The 24,213-nt window shown below is 49.8% G+C and overlaps 1 protein-coding gene across 1 annotated transcript in view; it reads left to right on the top strand.

Annotated features, from left to right (window-relative positions):
• Positions 1–24,213, top strand: part of DBNL (drebrin like) — a 34,153-nt gene extending 9,940 nt beyond the window's left edge. Inside the window, 10 exon segments of the mRNA XM_032773398.1 lie at positions 897–1,043; positions 2,122–2,199; positions 6,309–6,460; positions 8,750–8,804; positions 9,310–9,384; positions 10,802–10,907; positions 13,400–13,552; positions 18,614–18,741; positions 20,951–21,056; positions 22,526–24,213. Of these exon segments, the coding sequence (XP_032629289.1) occupies positions 897–1,043; positions 2,122–2,199; positions 6,309–6,460; positions 8,750–8,804; positions 9,310–9,384; positions 10,802–10,907; positions 13,400–13,552; positions 18,614–18,741; positions 20,951–21,056; positions 22,526–22,665 (1,140 nt within the window). The 3' untranslated portion in view covers positions 22,666–24,213.

Genomic DNA, 24,213 nt, shown 5'->3' with positions numbered 1-24,213 from the left:
CTTCCTGCTGGGAAAGGCCCGAGGGAGGTACAGCAAGTATTTCAGGGCTCTGGCCACTCCATATTTACAGCCTGGGATCTTCCTGGGTGAGCATGGGCTTCACCTGGAACAGAAACACAGCAGAATGCCACAGCAGGGTGTGTGTTAAAATGGCAATGGCACTCAGCTGAGTCCCCTTAACCACCTGTGAAGTGAAGCTGTTGAGCATCCCATGGGGGCTTGTTGCTGGTAGACACATTTTTCTAAGTTTCTTTGAGAACCAATATGTTTTAGGGGGTTTTCCCGATGAAAAATAGTTCCTGATGGAAAAAGAGACCACACGGGAGGGGAGAGCTACAAACACCCTTTCTCTCTTACATTGTGGATGTTTACCTGTTAGATTAACAGTTCTCCCTCATATCTGGCAGCTCTTTGAGCTGCAACTTGTGGGCAAATGGCTTCTTTAAACCCTGGCTTCTGCCCTCTCTCTTTTAGTCCTTTGACCTTGGGGTTCCTTTATCCTTGCTGTTTTAGATTCAGTATTGAGTCCAGAAACTTGTGGCTCAGGTCTCTAAAGTGAAAGTTCAGGTCAGCCCACCATCCTCTTCAAGAGCTCAAGGAGAATGGGTGACAGCAGCAGCCTGACCATGCACTTCACACTCCATGAAGTGTGGGACCAGATCCTAATGACTCCCTTTGCCTCTCCCTTCCTTCCCCTCTGTGGGGGTCGTACAAAAGGCAGCCAGAGGGATTGGAGGCCTCTGTTCCCATAGGAAGTGTTTGCCCCACATATGCAGTGGTGAAATCAGGCCATTCTGCTCTTGGGCGGCAGTGTGTGTCTTTGGGCAGAAGGATGTCATCCTTTAGCCCTCGGAGTCAAGTTTCTCATAACTGTGCTGCTCTTTTTCTCTGCCCAGGGTGCCCATGTGACAATAAATGCTCGGGCGGAGGAGGACGTGGAACCTGACTCAATCATGGAGAAAGTTGCCAAGGCTTCTGGCGCAAACTACAACTTCCATAAAGAAAGTAGCAGATTCCAGGATTCAGGCCCTCAGATGCCAGTGGTGAGTTCCTGGGACCTTTCTAAGTAACCTTTGCACCCCTGGGCTGCAGGGGCAGCAGGGTTCTAGCTACCAGTGTCTCAGCTGTGTGGCAAGTAGGGCTGCTCAACTCTGATCCTGGTGTGCCAGCTGATCCTGGTGTGAAGGTGCACTTGTCCTGAAGCTAGCTGTGGTATTCTTCATGGCCTCACCCTCTATATCTCAGAACTTCTTTCTCTGGAGCTGATGGCTAGTGCCAGGATGAAATAAGAGACCAGCCTCAGTGTATTGTCTGTAGTGACTCCAAAGCAACAACATTGGAATTTCTAAAGCACCCCTCCCAAGAAGTTAGAGTTCACATGTGTCAGCCCACAAAAATTAGCGTAAGAGCAAATTCTTTTCAATTTCAAACATCGATTTTTGTGCTTTCACTTTTCAAACACTGCAGAGGCATCAGTTCATCTGAACACTAGAAAAGATCCACACTCAGTACGTCAGGGTCAGGTTGCTGACTGTCTCAGCTTGGTCACTGAATGGTATTTTCTTGATCATCTTAATCATCCATGTTTTGGTGCTGTTTCATTGCTATTTGTGTCTGTCTTCCTTTCTCTTGTTATTGAAGATCCTTTGCTGATCTTGTGATGAGCTCTCAGTTTCTTAGCTTCCTGGGGGCTGGAGGAGGACCTATTCTTCAAATATCTATATATTTACCACTGTCTTTTTCCTTTTGGGTAATTTCCCTCCCTTATCCTGCCAGTTTTGTCTGTCTCTAAAATGCAACTCTCAGATTACAACTTCCTGTCTCTCTCTGGGCCAGACTTCAGGGTTTGGCTCATGTGGAGTCATAAACTGGCGTTCAACATTCCATTGGACTTTCCCTTTCCAGGGCCCTCTCCAAGGTTGGGGGAATATGGAGACCACATGGCCGATTGTACAGAAGCAGGCACTTAATGGTCCCGCTGAACAGTTCTGGGCGCACTATCCTGGGAGGGGAACCTGAAAGATGCTGGGCTGTATTCCCAGTCTGCTGCAATTTTCTGACAACTAGATCCTGATTATGTACAGACTGCCTCAGCTGTGTGCTTCTGTTGTCCACCTCCAGGGTTCTGTCTACCAGAAGACAAACGCCATGTCTGAAATCAAGAGGGTCGGTAAAGATAACTTCTGGGCCAAAGCAGAGGTGAGTCCCCGAGTATTGGATTGGTGAAGGAGGCTTGATTTGAGTAAGGTGTTTGGATTTAACCTGAGCTTTTTTGTCACTAACTGCCTCTTCCTCCCCTTCCTAAGGCTGGGTTTTGCTGACTACTGGATAATGGATTCATGTCATGGGAAGGGTTTGTTCTATTTTAGTGTGGGTGGCTGTTTCCAGCTGCTATAGAAGTGTCTGGAAAAAGTATTGGGGACAGTCCTGACTCCCGCATGTCCTGCTGGGTTTGTGAGCAGAAGTCCTGATATTTCTTCATGAACCCAAAATACAGGAGTGAGGGCTGGAAGGAAGTTTGTGCTTCAGGTGAAAATTAACTGGAGACATGTAAGTTTTGATATCTAGGCAGCTCATCTCTGTGTCGCTGTCTCTCAGTGCCTGTGTAGATTCTTATTTGGTCCTCATCTCAGAACACCTGAAAGTTTCCAAAGTAACAATAAGCTCTGTTCTTCTTTCCCAGCCTTTTGAATCATTGGCTTGAGGGGTGTGTGTGTGTGTGGGGGGGGTATGTAAAGAACTCACTGAGGGGAAAGCGAATCAAGGAAGGGTTCTGAATATACCGAGTTCTGAATATACTAAGGTTTGTGGTCTCTTCTCTCTTGTAGCAGTGAGTTCTGTAGTCTGGTCTAGCTCCGGCGAGAGTCTTGGCTCCTGCCTTCTTGAGACTCCCACTGATGCTCGGCAGATTAACGGATGAAGTGGGGTGTAGCTGTTGTGGGAAGTCATGGCTGTGGAGGAGAAGGTGTCTCTCGGGGAAATAGGTCGGATCCCAGGAGGTCTGTGACTAGGGAGCTGGTGTACTGAGCGGAATGCTGCGGCAGGTTTGGTTAAGCAGTCAGGCCGCTGCGGTCCTTAATGGGTGTTTGACTCATCCCTGCATCTAAATCCCGAGCTGTGACAATGAAGCCTGCAGGTCCCGGATGAGAGCGTTTCCGTGGCCAGGGCTGTGTTGATGGGACAGTCTCCCTGCCAGTTCCAGCTGGAAGTGGGCATGTTTTGTCCCACTGCCTGTTGGAGCATGCGGTAGCACAGAGGAGTCTGAAAGGAGCCCTAGGTCGCAGACCAAGCTAACAATCTGAGGGCAGGTGCCCTTGACAGCGGGTGATGTTACAAAGGAAGCAAGTTCTCCAAAGTGCTCCCCTATGCCCGGTCTGGCCTGGGCTTATCTTGACCAGCTGCTTTTTCGATGTTGACTAGGCACTGAGAGAGCAAGGCAGTGGTGCTGCTCTGTTTGACACGGAGGACGCCTGGAGCAGGTGGTTGTACTTGTCCTGCTGGCACTCAGGCCCATGTAATCTCAGCAGCCCCCCAATGGCTTCCTGTAGGTGGGGGCGAGGGCAAAGCCTTGTGGGGCTCCACTGATGAGGGTGTTGGAGGAAGGGTTCCCCATAAGGACCCTCCGGGTTCAGTCTGAGAGGAAGGACTGGAACCACTTCAGGTCATTTCTGTTCCCTCCTGCAGCCTCTTGGATACATGACAGGCGCATTTGGTGATGGATGCTATGAGATGCTATGGAAAGAGGGAGCAGGATGTGAGGCTGGCTGTGGTTAGGTTAGGCCATCCACCAGAGCAGCCAATGCTGTCTCCGAGTTCCAGCCTGGAGGCATCCAGGGTACTGCCACGTAGGGTGGTGTTGCAAGTCTCTTGTATGTTAGCTGCTCAGGGCAGGTTTAGAAGTCAGGCTAGTTAAATCTGCTTGCATACTAAGTAGAAACCAGCCATGAGCCTGCCTAGGAGCAGGAGGTTAAACGATGGAGACAAGTGATGGTTTCTTCGGTCCTGGCCAGACAGAGAAAGGATGGTCCAATGGGTAGGCAATCGCACTAGGTCTTGGAAGACTGCACTTCCGTTCCCTGCTCTGCCACAGACTTCCTTTGAGTGTCCCAAAGGAAATCACTTAGCCACTCTGTGCCTCATCTGTAGGATAGGGACTATAGCCCTGCCTTACCTCATGGGGGGTGGGGGGAGTGTGTGTGTGTGTGTGAGAGAGAGAGAAAGAGAAAGAGAGAGAGAGAGAGAGGTTTTAATGTATTGGAGGTTATCAGGTATGCAGATAATGTGGTGATGGTGGCCGGATAAGTACCTGAGTGATTTAGTTAACGGGGTTGATGAGGTTAAAGTTTAGCCTCATGAAGGGAGGTGGTGATAATCTTTGTTCAGGGGTGACTGTGACATAGACACTCCTGCAAACCTCCCACCTTTATTAACTTCACCCACGTTCAGTGCTGGGAGCTCCGTGGGTTGTTAGCACCTGCAGATAGTATTAACACCACCTGCGTCAAACTGTTCTGAACAATGCTAATGGCTCCTATGGATGTTGACAACCCATCTGCCCCAGAGGGCTTCCAGTGATACCTGTAGTGGGGTTGAGCCAGTGTTAGCAAAGGAAGGTTGGTTTGGGGGAATGTTCTCTAGTGTGGACATCCTGGAAGCAAGAGTCTGTTTCCCAATCCTTTTTAATAGTCAGTAGTACTTGTGTTGATGGCCAGTTGATCTGAAGGTAACAAAGTTCTTGTCCCAGAATCAGGCTACACAGAACTAAAATCAATGAGTTCAATATCGCGTAGGGACCCTCGGGATATATGGCAGGGACACTCACACTGAGGGCAAAGCAAAGCCTTGACAATTTTTATTAAAATAAGGAATAAAACCAGAAAAGCTCCGAGCCACAATAATAGATAAGAATAATCCAGTACTGGGGATATCTGTGGTATCATTCATTGCATAAGCTCTTATATTTACATATTGCACCCTTCCGCGAGGACCTGCTGGTAAGAGACAAAGAACCAGCCCTGCCTCTGGCTCGTCAAATGAGTCTGATGGTCCAGGTTCCTCAATGCTCCAGACTGATGGTAGATAACAGTAGATCCAAAGGGGAAAATGGAAAGCTAACAATGGAAAAGCACTCTCCCTACACAGTAGTTTGCCCTATTATAGAGCCTGAGCACCATTATGAATATTCATGCTAATACTCAGCCTGCCATGCCCAAATCTAACTTTCTCACCCTCATCATATTGGGGTGCACTTATCCTATAGGTAAGGCTATGTTTTAGTCACGGGTATTTTTAGTAAAAGTCATGGACAGATCTCAGGCAATAAACAAAGAATCATGGCCCCATGAGCTATCCATGACTTTTACTAAAAATACCTGTGACTAAATCTCACCTACTGGAAGGGGGGTGCTCCTGAAGACTGCTGCTGGGGAGAGGGGCAGTGCGGGGGCCCCGCTGCTGCTGGAGGGAGGGGCGGGGGACGATCCAGGGCCATGTGGCCACCACCGCTGGTCCCAGATCACTGCTCCAGGGCAGTACCAAAATTCACGGAGGTCACGGAAATTCATGGAAGCCATGATTTCTGTGACCTCGATGAATGATTCGCAGCCTTACCGATAGTTAACAAATTAATACTCATCATACCTGTCCCTTTGTTCTCAAGCAGTTTTGTGATTATCACTTCCGTGTTCCTGTGGTTACTGGTTACCATTAGGTTCCAATTCCTGCTGTTTAGCCAGCTATTCCTAGTTCCCCAAAAGCTAAGGGTATTTGTCAGGGTATTTATCTATGACAAGGGTAACGGGCCTACTTTACTTGACTATACTTATGCTAACTTGCTTACGCTAATGTCATACAGGGCACAGGCCTGTAGGTTCCTTGTGTTACAGCTGACTACAATAAAGGCTAAGCTAGCCCTCTGGGCTACAGGTCCCAGTTTCTGTTCTCTGTTCCCATCCGGAAGAGGAGGGCTCGGTCTCAGGGCGTGGCCCTGATTGCTGTCAGGGCTTCTGTGACTTGTGCTTACATGAGCAAGCAAGTTTTTTGAGGGAGGATTCTGTGTTTCTGGGTCTGCCCTCCATGTGGAGTCCTTGGAGCCCTCCCAGGAGTGTGTGGGGTGATGTTAGAGCAACCAGGGCTGCACACACTCCCGCTGACGGTGCTCCCGGCTGTAGTGGACGACACAATGACAGGCTGTAAATCTCTCGTGATGGTTGGTGATTAAAGTATGAAGACATGGTGAGGAGAGAGCTTTGGGGATTTTTCTCCAGTGCTGGCAACTTTAACCAGACTTGGCACGATCCTGTCCTTAGAAAGACGAGGAGAACCGCCGGCTGGAGGAGAAGAGGAGGGCGGACGAGGAGCGGCAGCGTCTGGATAAAGAGCACAAGGAGCGGGAACTGCAGGAAGCAGCCGGGCGTGAGCGAAGGTTTAAAGAGAGATCCAGTGAGATTGATGCTCAGAAGTGAGTCTCTTATTTGCACTGAGAAGCTCTAACAGCTTCCTTGCCTTATTCCAGGATTCTGTCTGGTCTCCTTCCCTCTGACCCAGGGGCTGCTTTATTCTCCCTCTTCCCCCAGCACCACATGCCATCAGGCTAGCAATCCCACGCTGCAGAGCATAGGACTCAGGAGCAAGGACCTATGTAGGGAATGCTCCACCCTCACCTCAGAAGACTGTCCCAGTGCCCTTCCAGCCAGATCTCTGGCATCTCTCCTAAACGTCTCCTTCACTGCACCAGTCTCCCCATTTCTGTCAGCGGAGAGGGGAAGTGTGTGGCCCAGTGGGTTTCAGGGACTGGCAGACTCGTTCTGTCTGCACACAACAACGTGAGCTTTCAGTTAAAGTTCCTCTAGTGCATTTCCAGGTGGAGAAGGTGCCTTCTCCACAGCCAAGCTACAAGCTCAGCTTGTTGAGCAACTTCAGCTGAAGTCGTCCTGCCCCATCCCTTTGTCTTCTTCACCCTGGAACTGCCTCCTCCCTCAAACAGCCCTCTCAGACTTGAGAGAGGAGCCCCAGTGAACAGACCTTGCTCGGTCCATCAGACCAGGGCTCCGATTGGCGCAACCATAAGCCCAGCCTTAGAGGTGACTCTTTCTCTCATATTTATATGTAATCCTACGGCCATCCATGGTATTGTGCAGCACAACCACAGTGGTGTCTGTGCCCAGGCACTTTCTGTGTTGGTCGCTGGCAATACGTCTGCTGCTCCAGCACACGTGCAGATCACAATTCTGTAGCTGCTGCCTAAAAACAAGTGCTAGGTGTTGAAACCATGGCTGAAAACACAGCTCACCTGTTCACAGATGGTTTCCCGAATGCTATAGTAGCACCTCTTGCATCCATTTGCAGTCTGACATGGTCCCACATTTAGTGATGTTCCCCTCCCCTGCAAATACACTCACCTACAGCTCTAGGACATTGCAGTTTCTCAAAGCCACACGATATAAGCAGCAAATGTGGCCAGAGCTGAAGGGTGCCTATTGTTTGCAGTGCAGGGCAGACAGGGTAGCTGAGGGTTGAGATGGGGCTTAGGGGTGTGGAGCAATGTAACTGCTTATTTCCACACTCTTTGGGGTCTGTGTTGGTGGATCCTGCAGTCTGGCAACCTTGACTATGTTAACACTTTTGGTGTGAGGCTGTAGTATGTTTGGGGGTGTTTTATAGCTCCTCCTAATGAGAGCGAGCCTTGCCCCCTGCTTGGTATCTGACCAGGAGTCTCATTGGTCCTGTGCCCCCAACAGCTGTATGAGTAGCCACACCAGAGGCACCCTAGAGCCAGCAAGGAACATGATAGACTGGCAGGAAGCAAGCCCATCCCCAAAGCCATGCACTGATAGGCACATGGGTTAGGGTGGGTACCGGCACCGCCCCCTGCCAGGGGAACAGGCAGCAATGCCCACCCCTTGACCCCCTGAGCAGGGGTTGGAAATAGCAACCCCTTTCCTCCCCTCCAAAACATCTCTGCCACTAAGGACACGGGGCGGGGACAGCGGTGGCTGATTCCACCGCCGCTAGACACTGTCCACATGGGCTCTGACCTTCCTTCTTCCTTCCAGTGAGGGCAGGGATATCCTGGCTCCAGCATTCCTTTCACAGAGCTGGTTGGGAGGAGGCAGGGGGGTGAACAGCCCCCCAGTCTGTGTCTGCCAAGCCCCTCTGGGCAGGGAGTTCTTTCCCCCACCTCTGAAGGGTGTGTTGGGGGGGAAAGGGGTCCCATGGTGATGCACGAAAAGTGATCAGAGAAACTAGAGTGGCCACATCTCCTTGCTACTGCCCCACAGTCCCCACCTACGTGACTCCGATAGTGGGGTGGAGCTGACACACCTATCCTGATCTCCACTCCCACCCCCGTATTAAGCCAGAACCTTGGGGAATGCTTCACCTTCCCTCCCACTCCTAGAGCTGGCCCTAGGGGCCCCTGCAGCCTCTGTGGCCCACAGGCTCGGCTGCCAGGTGCTTGCTGCTGCCATAAGGAAGTCTGGGAATGGGTAGGTGGGGTCCTTCCTTGTGAACACTATGGCAAGGATGGAGATTGTTCATATGACAGATGGGAGCCCCTAAAGCACCAATTTTAGGGGAAGGGGTGAGGGCAGCACCCTGCTGTAAGGTTGGCCTGTGCCAGGGCCCTATGCAGTTTTGCAGCAGCAGAAAGCCGGAGAGCTCCGCCCAGCTGGGCTGCTGGGCACCGGGGGCAGAGCGAGCAACTCGGCCTGGTTATTATTTAACTCTAGTTTGTTATTTATAACGGCAGGAAATTCCAGCAGCAGCAGGATGCCCAGAGCAGGGACAAGGAGAAGCAGCAATGGGTGAGTTCTGACGATTGCTATCCCTTCGACCTCTTATTCGTGACGCTTGCAGAAATCTGGGAAGGGGGCAGAGTCTCCTAGAATAGTGCAGCGTGGACTGCGTCTTGGGGAGCTCCAGACAGACAGATGCCCATGAGCAATGTTATACCTAGACAGGCTAAAGCAGTGTCAGGGCTTTCCTTGTGGAATGTGTGTAGGGGTCAGGAATGACTCGTCCAGCACCTGCAGAACTGTCCGTCTGGCCAGGTGCATTGGACAGAGAGTGGCTTTGTGAGAGCATCAGCTGTCGGCCACTCTCATAGGCAGGTTCCAAAGCCTGGCAAACTGGGTGTGTCCAGAATTTGGTTGTCTGGCTCTGTAATGACCATCCTTCCGATGCTGCTTCTCATTCCTGTCCCCCCGGCGCCAGGGGAAACCATGTTTCAGGGCAGGGTTTGGCATGGGGGCTGGGTGAGAGATCCTTGTCTGTGTGGCTGTGAGAGCAAAGGGTTGTCTTGTGCCGCAGAAGGAGCAGGAAGAGGAGCATCAGGCCGCCCAGCGGAGGGGCCTCCGGAGGAGCGAGTCTGTGGAGAAAGCTCAGGTACGTGCAAGAAGGAGCTCCCATGATCTGCTGCCAGCACCAACAGCCGTGGCTGCGCCAGCCAGGTCCATGGGCAGCCATGGCTGGGCAGTGCGCTTCTTTTCCTGCTGCTTCGAAGTGCACATGGGATGAACTGACCCTCGTGGTAACCCTTCCTTTGTTCCCTTCCCCTCAGAGGTGCTGGGGACGCGGCACGGACTATTCAGAAGCAGCAGTTGCATGTACTGCCTCGCCTGCCTGGTCCTTCAGCTGGGTGCTTGTCTCCTGGGGGCTTTGAGTTACTTTCTGAGGCCCACACAGCTGGCTGTGGGTCTCCTGAGAGCTGGTTGGCCTGTTCCCTGACTTGTTGTGGGCTGTGGGTCTTCTGAGGGGCGTGGACTCCTATCTGCCTCCACATGCCTCATGGCCATGCTTCTCTTGGTGTCACGGGTGCTTGTCCCTGATGCTCCTGGGGGCTGGGGAGCTTTTGCTGCTCTTCCCCAGCCTAGCCTATGGATTCAGGGGCTTGCTCCAGGCCTCCAGTGATGGCTGCTGGTCTCCTGAGGGCTGTGGTTGTTTTTCCTAGTGGCTGGGTCTTGTTCTTCCCACAACTTCCCTGTATTTCTGTGAAGGGGAGGGAAAAAGAGGGTGAAATTTAGGCTTCCAAGTTTAGTTCCCAGTCATAAGTGAGGCCCATCTGTTGCTCCTGTGGAGCTCCCCAATAGAGGACTTCAACAGAACAAGTGAGAGAGGCTCCATGTGGCATAGTGGTGGTATCTTGTTCTCCAGCTGCCTGTTTCATGCAGGCAGAGGGCTGGTGCTGAGACGGAGTCACAGGGCAAGGTGGTAATGTAGGCCTTGGTGCCAGCAGAGGGTTGTGACTATGTCCCATGATACCACCATATCCATTTTACCAGAGGCCTTGTTGAGTCCAAGGCCAGAAGAGGACCATTGTGATCATCTAGTCTGATCTGTGTCACACAGGCCAGAGAAGGTCCCCATAATAATTCCTAGAGCAGATCTGTTAGAAAAACATCCAGTCTTGATTTAATAATGTGCAGTGATGGAGACTCCACCACAACCCTGGGTAAATTGTTCCAGTGGTCAATTACTCTGTTGAAAACGCACACAGCACAGTAACAGCGATGAAGTCCCAGCCCCTCTAGGACTTGGAGCTGATGAGTACAAGTGACCTCTTAGCACTGACTTGTAGGTACATCCTGAAGGGAATGAACAGAACCATTCTAAAGCTGTTCCAGGCAGGTGGGTGAGTGATACCCAGGCATCTAGGAAATGGGATGGGTTCTTACTTTGAAAACCAAACCATCTGTCAGCATTGTCTATTGCAGAGCCAAGTGACAGAATCGATTTATCCAACTGTGGGAATAATGGCTTGTGTCTTACATGGATGCATGTGTGTGCTCTTTTTTCCTCACAGGAAGCGGCATCACTGATAGCGCAAAGATCAGTGAACCCACGGGACATCTTCAAACAGAAGGAGAGGTCTATGCCCTCAGAAACAGCAGCCTTCGGTTCCCAACCAGGTATAAAGCAAGAGTGGAACATCGGCAGAGAGAACAGTGCTGGCTGATAGCCTGCTCAGGGGTTATAAAGCGCCTCAGGAAAGGCACTGTCAATGCCATGTTAACATACAGCTTACAGGTAAATACACAGGGAACATGTGATATGAAGGTGTTCTCAGCATGTGTTTGGGATAGGCATGCTATTCCCAGTGCCAGAGGCAGCAGTGCGTTACAGTGGTCATTCCAGTGTTGATAAAACTCCTATCACACCACCATGTGATTTGCCTTATAGGTGGAGCAATGCCTAGAGATAAGTTTGTCAAACACTTCCTATATAAGCCTCTCCTTTTCAGCAGCTAATAACTTCACCCAGTCGGAGAGGCTGAGATTTTCCATGCTTGTCTCTGCTGTCTCCTGGATTTTTTTAATGATTCAGCAAAAATAAGTTTGTGAATGTTAAGTCTGGAAGGTACCCTTGAGATCAGCTAGTCTGACTTCCATGATTTTCACTAGCTTCATCACCCCAATTTGAACCAGGGACCTTCAGTGCAGGGGCGGCTCTAGCTTTTTGCCGCCCCAAGCATGGCAGGCGGGCTGTCTTTGGCGGCTTGCCTGCGGGAGGTCCACAGTCCCGCGGCTTTGGCGTACGTGCTGTCGAATTGCCACTGAATCCGCGGGACCGGTGGACCTCCCGCAGGCAAGCCGCCTAAGACTGCCTGACTGCCGCCGTTGCAGAGACTGGTAAGGCGCCTCCTGCAGCTTGCCGCCGCAGGCACACACTTGGTGCGCTGGTGCCTGGAGCTGCCACTGCTTCAGCGCCACATGTGAAGACCACTTAAAAGGAGGGATGGTGGTGTAAATAGGGTACTAGGATGGAAGAACTGGGTTCAATCCCTGCTTTGCTGCAGACTTCATGTATGGCCATGGGTAAATAAGCAAGCAGTAGCTTAGTGGAGCAGTGGAAAATGTCTTGCTTTGTGTTCCAAGGGGCTGAACGTTCAGAAATATTGCTGCTTTTTGAGTACAAGAGGCAGGAAAAACAGATGCTTCTGCCTGTGGTTAGACATTTTCCATCTGATTCTTTGAACAACTCTGGCATCTCCAGGGTTTGCACTAGGTACTTGAAATTTGACAGAAGATAGTCCTGATGTAAAAGAGGTGCCTTTGCTGTCCTAAAAATCAAGTTGGCCAAACCTGGTGATTAGTCCCAGGAAATTGTCATTTGCATATGCATGGTAGTATTGGCTCAAGACTTAATTCACTGAACATTCTGTCTGCACTGGGCATGCTCCAAAGCCTCGCTCAGTTAAACAGCGACTCGCTTGCACCATCCCTGCAAAATACCCTTTAGCCTGCTAGCACGCTGTGTTGGAAGCCAGGCGAGAGTGGTAGTTCAAATTTCATCTCCCACTGACTCCTTTTATTGTTGCTTTGTGCTTCGCAACCCTTATTGTGGCTTACATGGTCATATCTGGCAGAGAAGGGAACAAAACCGAGCTCTGTTAACATGAGACCTTAGTCTTATTCATCTAGCCACACTGCCTCCCTCAAATAACACGGCTATATACTTGACTAGGTTGTAACCTCCACCACTGCTGTAACATTTCTTTCCCAGAGGCAGGATTTGAACCTAAGACCCTTGATATTCCACACTCCACTGCTGTCTAGCAGAATTGTGCACTGTGCTGGGCAGTGTGTGTAACATCCCCCTCTAGTGGTGGACACAAACGGTAACTGCTTCCTATGGCTAGCTTCTATTCCTTTAGCTTGGGGGGTAGAGGACTTTCCTACAGAACTGAGGGTCAAAGCCTGCTGATAACCTATGGCTGGAGTCTTTGTGGTTCCACACAAGGGCACTTTTGTTTTTGCAGTTTTCTCTTAGAACCTAGGAAACGTCATACGTTAAAATAAGCTAAAAGAATGTTCTTACCTTTGCCAAGTCAGCCACTCAGAAGTTAGGCAGTGCCAGAATGGAGGTTATCTGTGCATCCTTCATTTGGCCTCCTTGTGCATATGCATTATGGTAGTCATTCATTACTTGAACACATGCAATTTCTTCCAAAAGGACACCTGCCTTGTTTAGTGCACAGGATGGACAGCAGCTGAAGCAGGTTTGGGTAGTAAATCATGAGGCTGTTGTCCATAAGATCCCCCTCCTCGCATTCTGCCTTTTGCTGTAACAGTGTAGCAGGGGATATAGAAAGTGATAGGATGCTCTTGTGGCAGTCCCTGGACGAGGACTCAGGAATAGTAGGCAATAAGACTGTGTCTTGGACAGTAAATCCCCCAGATCTTGGGGGCAGATCAGCTGAGTGAGAAGGTGCCGTTTCTCCCAAGTCACTTTTCAGAGCAGTGCTGCACTGGAACAGTTGGTTCCGACTGCTATAGCCGCTTTGAAAGGGGTAAGCGCAGAGATGGTGGAGTGAAGAGTAGGTACTTCCCATTTGTACTCTTCTCTGAACAGCTCGCTTGCTTCATGTGCCTAGTGTGTTTCTCGCTTCTGTCCTTCCTAGGCAAGCTACGGAGCCCCTTCCTGCAGAAGGAGAGCAGCCCTGTCCACACGCCGGCCTCCCCAGTCCACTCAGCTGCCCAGGCCTTTCATCCACTCTCCCTTGTCCATACCTCTGTTCGGGAGACGCCTCCAGCCTCTCCGGTGCCTGGCTCAGGTGTGTTGCTTTACCTTCCCCATCAGGTCACTAGGCAGGGGCGCTGGAACAATTTGTATAGTGGGGGTGCTGAGAGCCATTGAACCAAACTGTGAACCCTGTATAGGATGGAAACCACTTCAAGCCAGGGGGTGTGGAAGCCCCCGTAGTTCCACCAGGGGAGAGCTTTCACTTTGCCTCTCGGAGCAGGTCTGCCAGCTATTGTGGCTTCTGCAGTAGTTCAAGATGTTTTTAAGGTTGTCATGGCTTAGTTTCATTCTGTCTTCACATGCCCATAACTTGGTAAAAATTCTCCTTTGGGAGAGAAGCTTTGCCTGCTGTATCTCAAACCAGGAGTGACTTTGTTTGCTAAGTGTGAAGATGGTCCTTTCAGCTGTTGGTGTTGTTGGAGAGTGGGGAATAATCCAGCGTCTCAGCATTATGTCTTTTTTGCTCACCAATAACTCCAATGGCTGGACTCTAAACTGTGCATGTGAATGGCCTTTATGAGCCAGCAGGCTTTCGTTATGGGGAAGAGATGCCTAAAAATCTAAAAGCAGGCATACTTGAGAACACTTGTCTGAACCTGCTCAGTTAGCAGGGCCCGGTTTATGTATTTAAGTGTGTTAGGTGCTTTTCAAATGCATTAGATGGGTCACTGCACTGGAGAACTTGCAATGGAAGGGTCTAGTCCTGCAAATGCCACTAGACATCCACCAGCAGTCCCATAGGTCTTATAGCAGCGAAGGGTAAAACAAGGAATTAAGTAAAAACACGCAGGTGGCTCCTTTTCTTTCCTTTTCCTTTTTTTTTTTTAAAAAAAAGAAAACAAGGATACAATATGCTTTAAATCAACAGAAACACAATGTTTACGTTGTGGGTTCAGATACAAAATTGAGAGAGTGCAAAAGGGAAGGATCTCTCACAGTAACGCAAACTCCTGTGCATTTTTTATTTCTAGTTAGGCTATTTAATATGACCTAAATGTCACAGTACATTCAACATGGATGAGTTCTGTGTTTGTACAGCACCTTACACACTGGGGTCATGGGCTATGATTTTGCTCTGCTTAATCTACCTGAGTTGTAGAGGTGCCAGTTGCAACTCCTTAATTAAAGTGACACCCAGGCTTATTATGACACCCTCTTCCCTCCCCAAATTATTTTTACTGTGGAGTACAACATTCTTTTTATTTCCTTTGTGTACTGTTACAAGGTTATGCTTCCTGGAGGACAGAGTGCTTAAAGGTTGAAGTGCTGAAATTCACCCATTTTTAATTTACTCGTGGAGAACATCTTCAATTTTTGAAGCTGAAAAAGGATACTTCTGGGTTTTCTTTCAAATTGTCCCAAAAACGCATTCTCTGGGACCCAGGATAGAAGGGTTCCATCCCGAGAGGTTCAAGGGGGGCTGGGGAACTTGGTATATCAGTATAACCACCTTGCAAAATTCATAAGAACATATTGGAAATGGAAAAGGTTCTGAAAAGGGCAACAAAAATGATTATGGTTATGGAACAGCTTCCGTATGAGGAGAGATTAAAAAGACTGGAACTTTTCAGCTTGGAAAAGGGACAGCTAAGGGGGGATATGACAGACGTCTATAAAATCATGACTGGTGTGGAGACAGTAAATAAGGACATCCGATTTACTCCTTCTCATAACACACAAACTAGGGGTCACCAAATGAAATTAATAGGCAGCAGGTTTAAAACAAACAAAAAGAAGTATTTTTTCACACAGTGCACAGTAAACCTGTGGAACTTCCTGCCAGAGGATGCTGTGAAGGCCAAGACTATAACAGGGTTCAAAAAAGGACTAGAGAAGTTCATGGAGGACAGGTCCATCAATGGCTATTAGCCAGGATGGGCAGGGATGGTGTCCCCAGCCTCTGTTTGCCAGAAGCTGGGAATGGGTGATGGGGATGGATCACTTGATGATTCCCTGTTCTGTTCATTCCCTCTGGGGTACCTGGCATTGGCCACTGTCGGAAGACAGGATACTGGGCTAGATGGACCTTTAGTCTGACCCAGTATGGCCGTTATTATGTCCACTACTCCAAATGCTGTAATAAAATTCAAGTCTCTGTCTGCTTGGCCTGTGTGACCTGTTGAATAGTGCACTGGACTGGGACTTGAGAGACCTGGGTTTTATTCCCATCTCTACTACTTGTCTACTGTGTGAATGTGGGTATGTCACTGCCCTGTTCTGTGGCTCAGTTTCCCCATCTGTAAAATGGTGATTATAATACTGATCCCCCATGAGCTTTGAGTCTAGTGCTGGGGAAGAGTTCAGGATTACTGTTGTTATTCTGCACCAGGGCTTTGGTGATAAGGAAGCAGACACGGGTCTGATCCCTGGGTTACAGCAAAACTACCAGAGGCTTAATTTTCTGAGACATCACATCCCCTTTATAACAGTGTCCTCAGGAACCAAGTGTTTCAACTGTTCAGAATGGAAGGGATGCCTGGCAGTGTCCTTGCTGCAGAGAGCTTCCTACCAGGGGGAGTGTGGACATATAGGGCAAACTTATGCATGGATCCAGCCTTCTCTGACCAGTCCTGCTTTGTTTCTGGTTTCCGTGCATGCCTCTTTGAGTTGCAAATGGCCTTTCCTCCAGCTAGCCGACGCTCTGCAGCAGTGAAGCAGATCCTTCCCGGTGTGAGGTTCCATCTCCAGCATGCTGCCCTGTCGCTGCTTGTCTTTGCTAAATATTCAGCAGCCACATTGCCATGAAGTTCTCTTTGCTACGTCTCTTTCTCTTCCAGTACCTGGTCCCAGCATCTGCTGTCTTCACCCTGTTTTCTCCCTTAGTGCTGAGAGGGTTGGTGCCTTCTCACAGGCAGCCCTGCAGGGATTCCCTGGAGATATGGTTTGAATGGTGCCACTAGCCTAGGCTTAGTGCTGGTGACCGGCTCTCCTCTCCGCCAACTTCTTTCCTTCAGAAACAAATGTAAATGGACCCAGACACAAACCACCAGAGCCCCGGCAGGCGGGGCAGGCGATGCACAAAGTAGGTCTAACTCAGGTGGTTTGGTTTAGTGTGTGGGTGCGGGGTGGTGCTGGTGGCCTGTGCTAGACAGGAGGTCAGACTACATCATCTGCTGGTCCCTTCTGGGCTTAAACTCTATGACTCTAAAGTGACCAGCTTCTGTATTTCAAGGAACATGAGACCATAGCAGGTTCCATACTACATCTCAGCTTTCTCCCTGCTAGAGGTGAAACCGGGTTGCAACTGGTATGTATTCATGCATTCCCCACTAGGGGTCACTGTTGCGCTGAGGAGAGATTTAGACCTAACCCTAAACTTGGTCCGGCTCAGGGCTAACCTGGAAGCAGCGACATCCCACTAGCAATCCATCTCCTGGATTGTGTCGTTCCCATTGCTGTATGGGATTGTAAGGGGAGACAGGCAGTGTTGTCCTGGGCTCTGCATAGGAAAGGATAGTCCCTGACAAGCAGAAGGCATGGGAAGAAGACGAACAAGGGGAATGGTGATGAGCGCATGTGGCTACCTAGTCTGGTTGTGTGCACAATCTGCAGGGTTGAGTGTGGGGGCTGGGTTGGCAATAAGATGTCTGGCCTTAGCTTGGCCATTGTGCATTGGTGATATCCCATAGGCCCCAGGGGAGAAGTGCATCTCAGGAGGGTTTTGAAGGCGGGCACAGCCTTAGTTTGGGGAGGGAAGTCCAGTTAATGTCTCTGTGACCTCATCCTGTCCTTCCACTAGAGCAGCTGTAACATCCGTCCTGTCTTATATTGCCTGCGTAGTTTCCCTGTTGCTGCTGATCCCTCTAGCAGGTGTCTCTTCCTATCTGAGTGCTCCCCAGCCTGTCAGCTCCCAATCAACCTCTAGTTTAAATAAGCCACCTTGCCTTTTCCAGTGCCTGATTTGGTTAAGATGGAGCGTGTCCCCTCTAAATAGGCTCTCCCCTCCCCCCCAAGGTTCTTCATCTAATAAACTTAACCTCTCCTCTCAACATCGTCTTCCACCCCTTGAGATTCTGGAGCCCCCCGTCTAACTAGCCCTGCGTATGGAGCCAGAAGTATTTTGAGAAGGTCACAGCAGGGCACTTGAACTTTAAGCTGCCTTTGTAATCATCTAAACTTTGCATCCAGGAGTTTTCTTGTCATTCCTTACATTGACACAGCCTTTTCCCTAGCACCCTCTAGAGCCTTGAAATGTCCCCCTTATGACCCTGTCTGCACACAGTTTAGCTGTAGGGGCAGACAAGAACAAACCGTGTTCGGCAAACACGATTGCTGACAACTCCAGTACACCACACCTGCATTTCATCAGGTAGACTTGTCCTAAAGGTTTAGATGTCTCACGAGACCCACCACCCTTGTTCCTGGTGAGGAAGTCCCACAGTAGCTCTGACCATTTCCACTCTCCCAGCTGTCTAGGCAGACTGGATATAATAGTGGAAAATGCTGCGTAAGGGCCCAAGCTTGCATGGCCCTGGGAGAGCAGCTGGAGGGTCTGATAAAGCTTGTCCATTCTCCATTGTCTCCAATCTACCAAAAAAAGCATTGCGAAAATCATTACTCTCCTGCTGCTCCAGCTCCATCGCCCCTCTCCTCTAACTCCTCCTGGGCTCTAACGCAAGCTCCTTGTGTTCATCTCTGTGGCCCAATGTGATATTACCCACCCGTTCTCAGGTCTGTCTTCCTATTACTGGAGCTGGTTAGGAAGTGATCCCCTCCCCTGCAGCCCCTTACAAATTTTTTTTGGACAGTGTGGGATGAAAACGGAAAATTTTGACAAATGGATTTTTTGGCAACATTTTCCATTGGGGGGGAGCTATTTTCCGTAGCAAATAAGTGTTAACCAGCTCAACCTCTCTCTTCAACACGCAGAGGGATGGAAGGAGCCGTAGGCGGTCAACCCTGATGCGCTGATCGTTTCCTCTAAGTCCCCCCTTCTGCGTACCCACTTCTGATCGTGATCTGGTACCTCCTCAGCCTCTGTCTACGGGTCAGAGCTTGGTTCAGAAAGCTGTCCGGCACGTGGTTCTGACGGGAGGGAGGGACCAGTGTGTGAGGGGATTGACACCACAAGGTATTCTGGATTTATTTCCAGGTGACGCTGCTGTGCAGGACACCAGGTACAGTCCAGTCCCCCCGGTGTCCCAGCCACAAGTGGAAGAGGATGCTCTGTATGAGGAACCCCCTGATGAGTCGGCTGTCTACGAAGAGCCCCCCACTCAGGTGGGTTTAGTTAGGGAAACGGCTGTTTGGCTTAATCTGTTTAACACCAAGAAGATTGAGATGACTAGATAACGGCCTAAAAGTATCTACAGGGGGCTAAGTTCCCTCTAAGGTGTGTGCCTGTGTGGCAATGCAGGCGACCACCAATGGCCACGCACCTATCTCCCCCAGCCCCAGGTCTGTGGCACAGCAAGGAGAGATGCCTCTCCCGTTTCCCCCCACCCCACCCCCAGCAGCGGGGAGAGGCCCCTCTCTCCTAGCCCCAGAGCTACTGTGGTCGGGGGAGAGAGCTGGAGGGAGTCCTCTCTGCCTGCTGCCACTCCGGTGCAGCCTGCACCCCAGACTCCTTGGCCAGAGCCCACATCTCCGGTTGGAGCCCTCACTCCCCTGCACCCCACCTCTCTGCCCAAGCCCCCTCCCACACCCTGAACCCCTCATCCCTGGCCCCACCTCAGAGCCTGCACCCCCAGCCAGAGCCCTCACCCCCTGCACCCCAGCCCTGAGTCCCCTCCCACACGCCGAACCCCTTGGCACCGTCCCCGACACACATCACCTCCGTATTGGTGCGCATAGAAAAATTCATTCCACACATGGATGGGAAAAATTGGAGGGAACATTGACAGGGGGGAAGAGATCTGTCAGTAGAGAGCTCTATAATCTAGCAGACAAAGGTAAAGTCTAGCAAGATCCCAGGGATGGGAGTTAAAACTTCAGACAAATAACTGGAAATGTGGCACAAATGTTGTAATAGTGAGAGTAACAACCCACCTAGGGATGTGGTGGATTCTCCATCACCTCTGATCATTCAGTCAAGAATAAATCCTTTTTTCTTAACCCTCTTAAAGCGCAGCCAGGAATCTCTTGGTGACATTCTCTGGTCTGTGATTTGCAAATCAGGTACCTGCTGGCCTGTAGAGTTACAAAGTCACTTCTTAAAGGTTTTGTTATTTGTTTCTAAGCTTTTCTGGGTGGAGTCATGTATAAAGATTTGTTTTCTGTTGATTGGGGTTAAATTCTTTCCGGGCTTGGGTTTAGCAGCAGATAATTCCTAATTTGTGGTAGTTTTTCCACCCACATAGTATGAATGTTTCAGTTTGAAGCGTCAACCTGTAGTTGCATACAGTGGGTTGGTAAACGTTGCATAGATTAGTATCAACAAGCTTAGTGTGTGAAGCTGGAGTGCTCTCCCCATGGCAGTATCAGCCCAGATCAGACTTCCTTTTTCTTGTGTTACAATCCCTCTTTGCTGTTTGAATGTCCGTGCTTCTGATATTGCCCTTTAAACTGCAAGGGTCATCTCCTTTGCGTTTGGCACTTGTGCTCGTTTAGAAACATCAAGTCGATTTTTATGATTCCTGCATTATTTTTGGCATCTGGTCCATATTTTGTTGAGGTTTTTACAGATTTTGTAGTTCAGTGTAACCTAGTTTGATCTATCCAGGGTACTTCTCTGCCCTCCCGTGAGGTAGTATCTCAGCACCTCACAATTGCTACTGGATTTATCTATCGTGACAACACCCTGTGAGGTAGGGCAGTGCTATGATCCGTGTTGTCCAGGCCCAGAATGAGACTGAGTCTCTTCCAGCCGTGCAATTCTATAATTCTGTGACAAGTGACTTGTCCAGGGTCATGCTGGGAGTCTGATCTCTGACATCCCAGGCTAGTGCCCTAACCCCTGGGTCATGCTGCCTCTCTGGTTTGTGTCAGGATGGGATAAAGCGGCTGTGGTCCAACAAGCATAGCCATCAGTGCCTTCCTGTTGTTGTCAGGTTGGTCATTGAGCAGTCAGTTCCAATGCTGCCCTATGGGGAGGTGAAAGAAAATCTGCCTGTGGAGAACCCTCTTGTTCTTCTGTTGGGGAGACCAATATTTGAATGTTTGTGTGTGTTCTGTTCACACTGTTACAGGAGTGTTTGTTCGCATGGGGTAGTCTGGTCTTTGTCCCCGTAACACAGTCGTTATAGCAGGACTGCAGTTCGCGAACAGACTGCTACCAACATTCCTCTCATGGACGAGAGAGGATCGTGGAAAGTGCTGGGTAAGGGATCTATGCGTGGCACAGGGTTGTTTGCCTTCTTTGGAGTGGTGGGAAAGAGCTAGGTTGTGCCACATGGACAGAGGTCTTGACAGCTGGGTTTCCCATGGCACTCCAACAGCAAATGCAAACTCGTTCATGTTTAACACTGTCTATTTCCGTTTGCCTTCAAAGGAACAGCTTGAAGATGCCAAATATGAGTATGCTGTTGAGTACCAGCAAAGGCCAGACTTGGAGGGGAAAGGGTTATGTGCCCGAGCGCTGTACGACTATCAGGCTGGTACGTGGCTCCTTTATTTCTCTGTAATCCTGGAAATTGACAGCCCTGTGGTCTCAGTGTCACACACGTTCCCACCCCAGTGCCTCTAAGTTTGCACATACTCACCTGCATTCAGGGATAGCCCAGGAAAGTCCCCCTCAACTCCTGTGCAGTGATGCAGATCCAGATGGGTGATGGAGCCTGGCATACTTCAAAGAACAGCAGTGCAGCGAAGTAACTTCCTTTGGCGATCAATCGCCATACACAGCTGTGAGTGCAGTGCAGCCTTGTTGTGCAACAGCATCTTTCATGCAGCCTGGATCCAAAAATGATGCAGTATTTGATGCCATCCCTTCCACTTCCTGGACTCACTATCCCTCTTACCTTCCCGGGCTCTCTCCTCTGGTTCCTTTCTCTCTGCCTCCAAGCACGCTGGACCAGATTCTCACCTTGTGTAAATCCTAGTAGCTTAGTGGAAGTCAATGAACTTTTGATGATCTAACCCATCATTTTCTGCTACCCTTAAAATATGGTTCTGGTCTGAAAAGTGACTGTCAGGCTGGCACCATAACAAAGAGGAAAGCACCCAAAGGCTCCTAAGTGAGTCAGGTGCTTTTGAAAATGTTACCCCTAATCCCTGCTTTAAATACAAATCACCATGCAGCCATGGCAGCTTCACAGATACAGGGCCTCCAGATTCATTGACCCTGGAAAGCAATTCTAGATAACATAGCAAGAGCAGAGAAAACAAGTCCACAGTCAGTCTGCGTTTTGACAGCGGATTCCAAACAAAACCTCTGATGCGTTTCATAAAACTTTCAAGGCCCCTCACGACCTATCCGCACCTGACCTAGCGTCTCTTATTCAGTATCGAAAGGTTGGTTCCCACATCCGGTCGGCCCATGATCCCAGCCTCCATTGCCCACTGGTTACATTTTCAAACAAGCCCTGTGTGTGCCTTCTCCTACGCTGCCCCTCAGGTTGGGAGATGCTCCCCATAAACACAGGCAAAACTCCCTCATCCACCTTCAAATCCCTCCTTAAAATTGTGCTTTGCTGTTATGCCTGCTGAATACTTGACAATGGTTAAAGCTCTTGGTCTGCTAAGACCGCTGTTGGCCACATTGTCTCATTGTTTCCTTGTGCTTCCCATCAGTCACCATCTGTGGTTTCCTATCTTCTTATCGTTCGATAATCAGCTCTTCAGGGCAGGGACTGTTATTATTCCGTCTGTACAGTGTCTAGCATGTTGGGGTCCTGCTCCAGGACTAGGGCTCCAAAGAGCTACAGTAATACAAATAACAGTGTTTCCTGCGGATGGATTTTGTGCAGGCACCAAAAATGCCGTTAAAGGGGAAGAGTAACTTTAGGCTGCCAAGGGCTTTAGGGATGGAGAGCTTTCAGTTGTGACCAGATGTCCCTGTCTTTTCCTCAATAGCTTGTGTGACATCAGCTAGCTTCTGACCTTCCCCTGCTCTGTCTCGTTCCAGCTGATGACACGGAGATCTCCTTTGACCCTGAGAACATCATCACCAACATCGAGATGATCGATGAGGGCTGGTGGCGTGGCTACGGCCCAGATGGCCACTTCGGCATGTTCCCTGCCAACTACGTGGAATTGATAGAATAAGCAGCCTCCAGGGGAAGGAGGATGGGGAGCGGTTACCCCTAAAAGTGGCTTGATGAAATCTGATTCTTCAGTGTTTAAATTGTGTGGCTTTTAAGGCGTGACGTGCCATCGCCCTGCTCCCCTGGCCCCAGAGCAGAACCCAGTGGTGCTCTGTTGCCCTCTTCCCTTCCAGCTTAGCTGATACTACTTGGTGAAGGTCTGAAATGAGCCGTGACCATTTGCATAACTTACCTACACGTTTCACTCAACAGCTGAAACTTTTAAGGTGGAGGGACGGATGACTGCTCCCTACCAGGCATTCAGGAAACAAGCCCCCCACTTCAGAACAGGTGTCTCTTGTGGAGGAAAAGGGCCCCCTCAGCCAGATTCGCGAGGGAATGGTAATCAGACGGGCTCCGATTTAGCATTCCATGTGGCTTAGTAACCAGTGTGGATCTGTCACTGCAGGGTTAATGTTGCAAAGACCGGCACCAAGCAGTTGGGCAATGCCCAAGTTAGCTTTCTATTAGCAACACCGTCTCCCTGTGCATGCGCGATTAAATTATACATCCTACAGTCTAGCCAGTGCGGCTGCACGGGTGGCCTGAGGTCCAGTTACCGTTGCTTGTAGAATCCTGATTTTTGCATTACCTGCTGTCTCTGGGGCTTCAGGTCACAAGCTGCCCATTGTACTGCAGTAAGGTTTGCATTTAGCTTTCACTATCTTTGAGGTGGGAATGAAAAGGATGAATCCCTGTGGCAACTGAACACTGGAGCTGTGCAGCTGCATGTCATGCTGTTGCAGCATCTTGCACAGTTCCTTTGGAGCAGTGGTCAATTATAGAACTCGGGTAAGGATATTTATCATGCATGCATATGACCAATATTTCATTTACCAATAAGTCCTCTCAGCCTCTCCCGGAGGGTTTTCCTCACCTGGGATTAGCGATGGGTGCACAGTAACACTTTCTGTTAGCCATGGGGACCCGGAGTGGCGTAGATTTCTTAAAGTACGCAAAGTTGTCTTTTCCCCAAAGGAGAGTCTTCTGGGAAATTGAGCCAAGCAAATCTAGGGATTTGTAATGAACTCCACCTCCTTAATCACGGTGTTTCCTTCCTTATATATATAATCCAGTAACTATCACTGTGCCCTGGAAACAATGGGGATCCTAACTCAGCTATTCCTACCCTCCCTCTTTCCTACTGCAAGTTTTTCTCCCTTATGTTGCTTTAACAAACAAACATGGTTCGAAAGATGCTGGAGCCCTTATTCCCCAGCCCTGACTTGCCCCCTTGCCAGCTGCTCCCTCTCCCTGCAGCTGCAGAGAGAATGTCCTGGCTGCTCCAGCCCCAACGCCTCCCACCCCAGGACTCTTCAACTGCAGTGAGAACTACTCCAAGCCATTTCTGTGCCGTGTGGGTGCCGAAAGCCATGTGTTGCATTCCTTCCTGTCTGCTCATCCTGCCTCATCAGCCTCGTGGGCTTGTGTCTGTGAGGACTTTCTCTCTCTCTCTCATCTTTTCCCTTTGGAGTGCTGATGGAAACAATAAAGGGCTTTTCTGTGGTGA

Source organism: Chelonoidis abingdonii, chromosome 2, assembly GCF_003597395.2.
Source record: "Chelonoidis abingdonii isolate Lonesome George chromosome 2, CheloAbing_2.0, whole genome shotgun sequence".
Taxonomy (NCBI): Eukaryota; Metazoa; Chordata; order Testudines; family Testudinidae; genus Chelonoidis; species Chelonoidis abingdonii.
The sequence above is the reverse complement of the archived record's forward strand: the minus strand, read 5'-3'. Positions and strand labels throughout refer to the sequence as shown.